Here is a 10,478-nt window from a genome sequence, read left to right on the forward strand (position 1 = left end):
GGACACCATAAGGCGAAACAGGCTTTCCAGCAGCTCAAACAACGATTCAACTGAATGCTGCTTCCCAGTTTTGTTTTGATCTCTAATTAAAGGACCTGATTCAACTAGTCAAGGTCTTTGTGTTTTACTTTAATAACAGCCAGATGTGTCAAAACTAAACTCAGCAAGAGCAGAAATGAGGAACCTGCTTTACAGACTCACAGACACGACTGTTTTACACACATCACTCAAACACAGAACCAGGAAACAGGAAACACATGAATTCAGAGAAAGAGAAACTGAAGTCTATTTGAGCTGTTGTGTGTTTGTGTCTCTGTATTTAAGCAGTAAAATGGCAGAAGCCAGAATTTCAGTGGATCAGAAGGAGTTCATGTGTCCAGTGTGTCTGGATCTTCTGAAGGATCCAGTGGCCATTCCCTGTGGACACAGTTACTGTAAGATCTGTATTACAGACTGCTGGGATCAGGAGGATCAGAAGAGAGTCTACAGCTGTCCTCAGTGCAGACAGACCTTCAGTCCAAGACCTGATTTAGCTAGAAACACCATGCTGGCTGAAGTGGTGGTGAGAAAACTGAAGAAGACCAGAATCTCTGCTGACTGTGACGCTGGAGCTGGAGATGTGCAGTGTGACGTCTGTACTGGAAGAAAATACAGAGCCGTCAAGTCCTGTCTGGTGTGTCTGAACTCTTACTGTCAGAATCACCTCAAACAACATGAGAGCTTATTCAAAGGAAAGAGACACAGTTTGATTGGAGCCACTGGAGGACTGAAGGAGATGATCTGCCAGAAACATGAGAAGCTCCTTGAGGTTTTCTGTCGCACTGATCAGAAATGTATATGTGTGCTGTGTACGGTTATTGAACATAAAAACCATGACACTGTATCAGCTGCAGATCAGAGGACAGAGAAACAGGTATTTAACACTAGACACTGATGAAATATTGAAATATTGACACTCGTGTTTATATCTGCACCATATTAACAGCTCACAGCATTTACACTGCACACGACAGCAGAAATGAACAACAGCTGCAAGAAGAGTTTGCTGAAAACGCACCATAAACCTTTATCAACACAATCTTTCATAAAATAGACTTTGATTAAGCAACATAAAATAATGGAGTTGTCACACATTCACAGAGTTTGTACTTTGTTTTCAGTCTGCACCATTTTCATTCTCATGGTTAGTGATTTGATTTCATCATTTAGTTCAGGTGTGTGTGGTTTATTAGCCTCGTTTGATTTAGTACTTTAGTTTGTTTGTTTCCGGTCATAACTGTCGGGTCTCTTCCGTGTGTAGATGTGTTGTAGCTGTTCTCTCTGTTTATATATCTTGCCTGTGGATTTATTAAAGACTGTAACCTTCATCATCGTGTTCATGTGTACTAACAACACAGCGTTGTGACAGGAGTGAACTATTCACCTGTTCTTTGACAAAATATATACTTTCATCAGTCAAAATACAATATAAATGGGTCATTCCTCAGTTGGGGTGGCAAATGAGAGGCAGAATTTGTAAAAAAACGCTGTTTTTGTTAACAGCTTGTTTGTTTTTTTCTAATAAAATATATTGCTATGCATTTCAAATTAGTTTAATATATCAACTAAAATGAAAGCTTAAGAACATTTTGATTTTTAAATACTGGTGACACAGCCACTTATGTCTATGTAATTTTGAAGTAACACCACAGACGTATTTATAACACCACAGACTTTATATTGCAAGTTACTATAGGCTCTGTGGTGTTACCAGAAAAGACAGTAACACCACAGACAGTAACACCACAGACAAATCAGACTAAATCCAGACTTTTCTCAAATGGAGGCTGCCATCATGATGTTTTGAAGTGTTGGTGAGTTTTTGTTTATCAAAATTTTGATTAAAATATGTAAAAATCTGAAAGTTATCAACATAACACCACAGACACTAATAAAGTGTGACACATGAAATTGTCAGACATTTAGCTAACTTTAAGAAAACTAATAAGAAAGAATGTACTCACCATGCACCCCCCAGATCAGCCAGCTGTTACTCTGTGGCTCTCTCCGACAGCCACCGGAGGGCACCTTCACCTGATTACTGACATTCTCATGGACTACATTACCCAGCGGCCCCGTACCTCGGACTAATCACCACCAGGTGTTCCTCATTCCACACCCTATATAAACTGAAGCTAAACACTCTCTCATTGTGAAGTCTTGCTTTTCCGTGTATTACCTTGAACGGTTCTGATTCTGCCGATCCTCTGCCGCCTGCCTTACTGACCCTCTGCTTTGTCTACAACCTGTCTACTGTCTGCCGCCTGCCCCGATTCAAGCCTGATAACCGACCTTGATATTAACTGTCTCTGATATCCCTGACGCTGTTGTCTGAACCCTGCCTGTTATCACTACGAGTTCATAAACATTGCACATGGATCCGAATGTCTCTGACTCCTTGTTACAGAAGACTTTGCCAACTCAGGATCCAGCGATGTTCTTCCAGTTATCCTCCGAAGTGTCTGCTCAGGCCTCCATTCTGGCCACACATCAACACACAGCTACAGAGACTCACCTCTCTCACAGAGGAGCTAGTAAAGACGCTACAAACTCTCCATGTGACCGCCCCAAAAGTGAGTTCTATACCTGCATCGGCACCCACCACCACGCTCACCACTACCGTCTCAACTCACGCATCTCACAGCACTGCCGCCGAATATACCTTGGCCTTTCGAACCCTCGCTGCTCAGACGGGCTGGGATGACGAACCGCTATGGCTCTTCTACCGTAAAGGACTCAACCATGATCTACAGTCAGAGCTAGCCTGCAGAGAGGAGGGAAAGACTCTGGATCAATTCATGGATCTTGCTATTCGTCTGGATTATCTGATACGCTCACAACGCACTCGTCGGTATTCACCAGCCCAGCCGGCCGATCAAAAGCTCCCCAAGCCAGAGCCCATGCAGATCGGTGCCACACAACTATCCTCTATGGAGCGTGAGAAACACACCCGACCACCTCTGTGTCTGTACTGTGGGCAGGCTGGTCATCTAAGAGTTTCCTGCCCCATTCGGCCCTCTCGCCAGAATTCCATCGTGGTGAGTGCCAGTCTTCATTCTTTTGGGGTACCAATGGTCATTAACACTGAGGGAAGGAGACTGGAGACCAATGCCATGATAGACTCTGGGGCTGTGGGAAATTTCATTGACATTTCTTTCGCTGAAACTTATGACATCCCTCTCCTTTCATGTGAATCCCGGGTGGCAGTGGCAGCGCTAGATGGTCGTCCGCTAGGTTCAGGAAGAATTAAATGCATCATGCCAAATATCCACTTTCAAAATGGAGCTCTCCACACTGAAACTATTCGACTGTTTGCCATTGAATCACCTCGGAATCCCATCATTCTAGGGACTACCCTGGCTTGAGAAACATAACCCACGCATATCATGGTCAACCCAAGAATTTGTTTGGTGGTCCCAATCCTGTCAAGACCATTGTCTCCCCACACGTCAGCCGTCCACTCATCCCCAGGAGGAGGAGCTCAAACCTTATGACATGTCAGGCCTGCCGCCCGAATATCAGGACTTAGTTGAAGCCTTCAGCAAAACCAAAGCTTTCAAGCTTCCACCTCATCGACCCGTTGACTGTGCCATCGACCTCATCCCAGGTTCCACTCCTCCCAAAGGCAGAATCTTCCCTCTCTTTCAACCCGAGTCAGCAGCCATGAAGAAGTATATAGAGGAGGAGCTGGCCAAGGGCTTCATCGTGCCATCCAAGTCACCAGCTTCAGCGGGGTTCTTCTTCGTCAAAAAGAAGGATGGAGGTCTTCGGTCTTGCATTGACTATCGAGCACTCAACGAAATCAGTGTAAAGTTCCGTTATCCACTGCCTCTGGTTCCTTCGGCTCTGGAGCAGCTTGGCAACGGCAGGTACTTCATTAAACTAGATCTATGCAGTGCCTACAACCTGATTCGCATTTGCAAGGGGGAAGAGTGGAAGACTGCCTTCTCGACAACATCTGGGCACTATGAGTACCGGGTTATGCCATTCGGGCTTGCCAACAGTCCTTCTGTGTTCCAGGCCCTCATTAACGACGTCTTCCGGGATATGCTTAACCAGTGTGTCATCGTCTACATCGACATCCTGATACTCCGAAGCCCTGGAAACCCACGTCAAACAGGTCAGAGCGGTCCTTCAGAGACCCATTCAGCACCAACTCTACGCCAAGTTACAGAAATGTGAATTTCACCAAACACAAATTTCCTTCCTGGGTTACATCATCAGTGCAGAGGGGGTAGCCATGGATGAGAAGAAGGTAGAGGCGGTGTTAGATTGGCCTAAACCATCCACAATCAAAGAGCTCCAACATTTCCTAGGGTTTGCAAACTTCTATCGACGCTTCATCAGAAATTTCAGTTTGGTAGCTGCACCTCTCACCTCTCTGTTGCAGGGAAAGAGCCAACGTCTCACATGGACACCATAAGGCGAACAGGCTTTCCAGCAGCTCAAACAACGATTCACGACTGCTCCCGTCTTGCATCATCCCAATCCTGAGCTGGAGTTCACGGTGGAGGTGGATGCATCTAACATGGGCATCAGCGCAATCCTCTCACAACGCCACGGTAACCCACCTAAACTGTTTCCATGTGCATTCTTCTCGCAAGCTAAACCCAGCTATAAGGAATTACAACGTGGGAGATGGGGAACTATTAGCTATGAAAGCTGCCTTCGAGGAGTGGCGTCATTGGCTGGAGGGAGCTAAACTACCTTTCCTTATACTCACTGACCATCGTAACCTGGAGTACATCCGTTCCGCCTAACGTCTCAATTCCAGACAGGCAAGATGGTCTCTATTCTTCTCCCGTTTCGACTTCAAGGTAACCTACAGACCTGGAGCAAAGAATGGCAAGGCAGATGCCCTCTCCCGACAGTTTGATCACCTGCCCAAATCTAACTCTGTTGAACCCATTCTTCCCTCTACTGTGATCCTAGCACCTATCCAATGGGACATCATGACGGAGATCTCCGAGGCTCAGGTTAACGACCCTGTACCAGCCAAGTGTCCACCTGACCGTACCTATGTCCCTGCCGAGCTCCGACCACGAGTGATACAATGGATACACCAATCTCCCAGCACTGGTCATCCGGGCATTAATGCCTCCAGAGAACTCGTAGCCAACCGCTTCTGGTGGCCCTCACTCCGGGCCGACGTTACTCAGTTCATTCAAAACTGTGACACTTGCAACATCACAAAATCCTCACATCAACAACCGGCTGGTCTTCTCCAAGCTCTGCCCATACCCCAACAACCCTGGTCTCATATTGCTATCGACTTTGTGACTGACTTACCCAGCTCCTACAGTTTCACCACAATACTCACCATAATCGACCGCTTCTCTAAATCTTGCCGTCTGGTCCCTCTTCCCAAACTGCCTACCGCCTTTGAGACAGCCGAAGCCCTGCTCCAGGGCGTCTTCAGGCTCTATGGTCTTCCTGAGGACATTGTGTCAGACTGAGGTCCACCGTTTACTTCCCGGGTATGGAAAACAATCTGTCAGCAACTTAACATCAACGTCAGCCTTACCTCTGGATATCACCCTGAATCCAACGACCAGGTGGAGCGCCTCAATCAGGAACTTACCCACTTTCTCCGCACCTACTGTCACAACAATCAGGCAGACTGGAGTCGTTACCTTTTGTGGGCAGAGTACGCCCAGAACTCCCTTCGAAAGCCAGCCACCGGCCTCACCCCCTTCCATTGTGTACTTGGCTTCCAGCCACCCTTGTTTCCCTGGTTGGGTGAGCCCTCTGAGCTCCCCGCAGTTGATGAATGGCTGAGAAAGAGTGAGGAGACTTGGAATGTAACCCATGTCCACCTTCAACGTGCGGTCCACAGAGCCAAGAACAGGCGGATCGTCACCACAGAGCTGGTCCTAGCTTCACTCCTGGTCAGTGGGTCTGGCTGTCCATCAGAGATCTTCGATTCCGGCAGTCCTGCAAGAAACTCAATCCGAGGTATGTGGGTCCCTTCAAAATCATCCAAGAAATAACCCCAGTTTCGTATCGTTTAGGATTACCTGCCAGTTACCGTATCTCACCCACCTTTCATATCTCCCTGCTCAAGCTTGCCGGTGGTCCTGGAGGAGAGAGGGACCAGGAGGAGGCCTCTGAGGAGAGTACCCCTCACATAACCATCGATGGCGAGGAAGCCTATCAGGTGTGAGCGATACTCAACTCACGACGCCGAGGCAGGATCCTGCAATACCTTATTGATTGGGAGGGATACGGTCCGGAGGAACAATTGTGGGTTAACTCACAAGACATCTTAGACCCCAACCTTACTACAGAATACCACTGAGACCACCCCAACCGACCTGCTCCCAGACCCCATGGAAGACCTCGGCACAGAGATCATGCTTGCTTCAGGAGCCGCTCACGGGAGGGGGGGGGGGGGTCTCTGTGGCTCTCTCCGACGGCCACCGGAGGGCACCTTCACCTGAGTACTGACATTCTCATGGACTTCATTACCCAGCGGCCCCGTACCTCAGACTAATCACCACCAGGTGTTCCTCATTCCACGCCCTATATAAACTGAAGCTAAACACTCTCTCATTGTGAAGTCTTGTTTAGCCTGTCTTGCAATTCTGAGCGTTTATCCCTGTCTGCTTTTCCGTGTATTACCTTGAACTGTTCTGATTCTGCTGATCCTCTGCCGCCTGCCTTACTGACCCTCTGCTTTGTCTACGACCTGTTTACTGTCTGCCGCTTGCCCCGATTCAAGCCTGGTAACCAACCTTGATATTGACTGTCTCTATCCCTGACGCTGTTGTCTGAACCCTGTCTGTTATCACTACGAGTCCATAATAAACATTGCACATGGATCCAAATTTCTCTGACTCCTCATTGCACCTGCAGTGACCTTTACACACAGGACGTAGTCTAAATAGATTTCCCCCTTTTCTTAAAGGGGCAAAATCCATTGTGGTAACACCAAAGACATGAATTTGGGGGACACAACTTTTTTTCTTAAATATAACAAAATGTGTGTTTTTTTTTTTTTTAAACAATTTAATATAAGTTTTGTTTTTATCCATATTTACATTATAACCACTTTACTTGTTAAAAATATTGTTGCAATTACATTCCATGGTACATCTCTAAGGTATGATGGGAACATGCATATTTTGTTACAAATGCAGTCTCCCAAACTCAATTAAATATATATTTTAAAACAAATTAACTATTAATAGTGCATAGATTGTGTTAACTCTACAGAATACAAACATGCAAACTTTTTATAATTTCCAGTAACCACTTGCCACCGCAATTGAAGAATGACCCAAATGCAGTGACAGACGACTTTCTGTTCAGTAAATCTGACTGAATACAGATGATTTCAGTCATTTGTAGCTTCACTTTGTTCATTTATTTTCTGCAGCTTAATTAAACAGAACACAGAAACACTGTCAGTGTGAAGCTCTGTGTCTTTGTCTGTTTCACTTTTATACTTAAACTTGTAGTTTGAACAGGTCTTAATTCCTGTGTGATGCTGGTAAATGATCAATCATCACTTCTGGAGTTTGAACCTACAGTCATTAGTTATCAGCTCCACTTTTACTGGATTCATCTGTTCATGATGATTTAGTGCCAGTAGTTTTCTGTGAGATTCACTCTCATCTGTTTGTCCTGCAGAAGCAGCTGAAGGAGACGCAGAAGATGCTCCAGCAGAGAATCCAGCAGAGAGAGAAGGATCTCCAGCAGCTGAGAGAGACTGTGGAGTCTCATAAGGTGAGTCTGGAGAAGAAGAGAAGTTTGTCTCAGTCTCAGTTCAGACTTACTGAAGCTGAATCACTGTGTGTCCTAACAGCGCTCTGCACAGACAACAGTGGAGGACAGTGAGAGGATCTTTACTGAGCTCATCCACTCAATTGAGAGAAGCCGCTCTGAGCTGATACGACTGATCAGAGATCAGGAAAAGACTGCAGTGAGTCAAGCTGAAGGACAACTGGAGCGACTGAAGCAGGAGATCAATGATCTGAAGAGAAGAGACGCTGAGCTGGAGCAGCTTTCATACACACAGGATCACATCCAGTTCCTGCAGGTAACACAGATCTGGAAGAACAGGGTCAGAGTGGACTTGAGCAGATCCTGCTGTGACAGAGACTCGCTGAGAAACAGTTCATGAGTGTCTTATTATATAATCATCAGTCAGACTCTCATCTGATCATCTTCTTTTGAAAGAAATGAATGGCTTTCAGCTCTGGAAATCTTGCTCAAATGGGACTCATGTCAGAACATTTCTTTCCCTTTAAATTATTTGTGCTCTGTATGGTTGGTCCATCCCTGCTCTACAGCATCATTCAGCAGCACCACACTTCAACACATTTTGATTAATTTGTTTGGACTTTCAGTTATGGATTTTTACTCACTAATATTGCTTCCCTCTCTGAATAATATTATTTGGTTCGGAAAATTACGGAAAAACAAAAATGCAAAACATGCACAAACAAAACCGAATTAAACCCTGTGGCTTGTGACGATACACTGATGTGTAAAGACACAAAACGATCGGTCTGTGCAAGAAACTAAACGTTTTTTTACCTCTGATTTTCACCACAGTGTCCGAACTGTCCTGAGCGCGAGGCATCTTCTTCTTCTTCTTCTTGTGTTACGGCGGATTGCAGACTTATATGTGCATTACCGCCACCTATGTTAGATGGACATTTAGGTTCTTAGCAGATGTTTTATCATCCAAACTATTTCCTAGAAAGTTCACAAAGAATGTATGTGGTGAATACCAGAATCTGTAGCTCTAATGTGATATAATGAATATACGAATGAAGCTGATGCTGTGAAAGTGCTGGACTGAGTTACTAAAGATCAGTCAAATTTGATGTTCCTGCAGGTTGTTGAGTGAAGTGTGGAGCTGATGAGTTTGATTTCTGTTTTCTGTAGAGTTTCCAGTCTCTCTCAGCACCTCCTGAATCTACAGACGTAAATGATGATCTCTTCAGTTCTCTCTTCTCTTCTGATGCTCTGAGAGAATCTGTCAATCAGCTGAGAGACAAACTGGAGGATTTCTGCAAAGAGGAGCTCAAGAAGATCTCAGACAGAGGTAAAGTCCTGGAGATTCATCTGCTCTCAGAAACCAGTCCATCATCATCTCATATCATGGAGAACATCATATTAGAAATGTGTTAGGAATAGATACAGGATCATGAGAATCACACTGTTCATGTCTGTTGATTTCCACAGTTGTTCATCAGGAAGGAGCGACTTCCTACAATGTAAGTCAGTAAGAAAACCAGCAGAAAAACTCTCTGAGTGTGTTCATGTTCTTCCTGTAGAAGGAGAAAGAAGAGTTTTATAACTGATGATGTAAATGATGATGTGCACTGATATCTGGTCATCTGTACTGAGACACTGATGATACACTGAACATGAAGAGTTCAGCTTCATGAAAAGATCAAACAGATTCATAATTCCTGATTCTGATGTGTTTTGTCTCCATCAGATCCCCATCAGCTCACTCTGGATCTGAATACAGCACATAAATACCTCTGTCTGTCTGAGAGCAACAGAGTGATTACTACTACTACAACAGTTCAGTCGTATCCTGATCACCCAGACAGATTTGATGTGTATCAGCAGGTGTTGTGTAGAGAGAGTGTGTGTGGACGCTGTTACTGGGAGATTGAGTGGAGTGGATATAATGGTGTGTTTATATCAGTGTCATATAAGAGCATCAGCAGGAAGGGGTATGGTAATAAGTGTGTGTTTGGATATAATGGTCAGTCCTGGAGTTTGTGCTGCTCTTCCTCCAGTTACTCATTCTGGCACAATAAGATAAAGACTGATCTCCCTGTGAAGTCCGTCAGCAGTAGAATAGGAGTGTTTGTGGATCACAGTGCAGGAACTCTGTCCTTCTACAGCGTCTCTGACACAATGACCCTCATCCACACAGTCCAGACCACATTCACTCAGACGCTCTATCCTGGGTTTACTGTTTGTTCTGGATCATCAGTGAAACTGTGTTGATGATACAGAATAGACTGATGGGAGATTCTACCCATAATGCTTTGAGCTGCATGATGAATCAGTAACAGTGAGATATTATAGAGTCTCTTCATGACATTAATACTGCAGCTGAACTTCTGTCACTCAAATAACATGAATCAGAATAAATGTAATAAATCCTCATATAGACAGTAAGATCAGTGTGTGTGTGATTTCTGCTGAGTGACACTGTGTTTCTGTGCTTTTTTAACTTCTGTTTGTGTTGATGGAAATCACTCATTAAGTTAATAATATATTATTAATTATTAATATTATTATTAATAATCATGATCAATCATTAATGTTTTTATTTTAAAAAATATTTTTAATCATATTTTCAAAGTGTTATTTCTGTTCTCTGACTGATATAAATAAAGCTTCTACCCACTTGATGAACAAAGGTGATGGGTTTTATTCCTCCTCTGTGCAGATCTCCAGAAGAC

The 10,478-nt window shown here is 44.5% G+C and overlaps 1 protein-coding gene across 1 annotated transcript; it reads left to right on the forward strand.

The window, feature by feature from the left end:
* Nucleotides 1-253: 253 nt before the first annotated feature.
* Nucleotides 254-10,017, forward strand: LOC109097042 (tripartite motif-containing protein 16-like; the record flags this gene model as incomplete). The annotated part of the gene is made up of 6 exons (XM_042747816.1): nucleotides 254-913; nucleotides 7,672-7,767; nucleotides 7,847-8,080; nucleotides 8,935-9,094; nucleotides 9,246-9,266; nucleotides 9,494-10,017. Coding segments are annotated over 6 exons (1,695 nt in total), but the record flags the coding sequence as incomplete, so codon positions are not given.
* Nucleotides 10,018-10,478: the final 461 nt, after the last annotated feature.

The sequence above is a fragment of the Cyprinus carpio genome, chromosome B21, assembly GCF_018340385.1.
Source record: "Cyprinus carpio isolate SPL01 chromosome B21, ASM1834038v1, whole genome shotgun sequence".
Classification (NCBI taxonomy): Eukaryota; Metazoa; Chordata; class Actinopteri; order Cypriniformes; family Cyprinidae; genus Cyprinus; species Cyprinus carpio.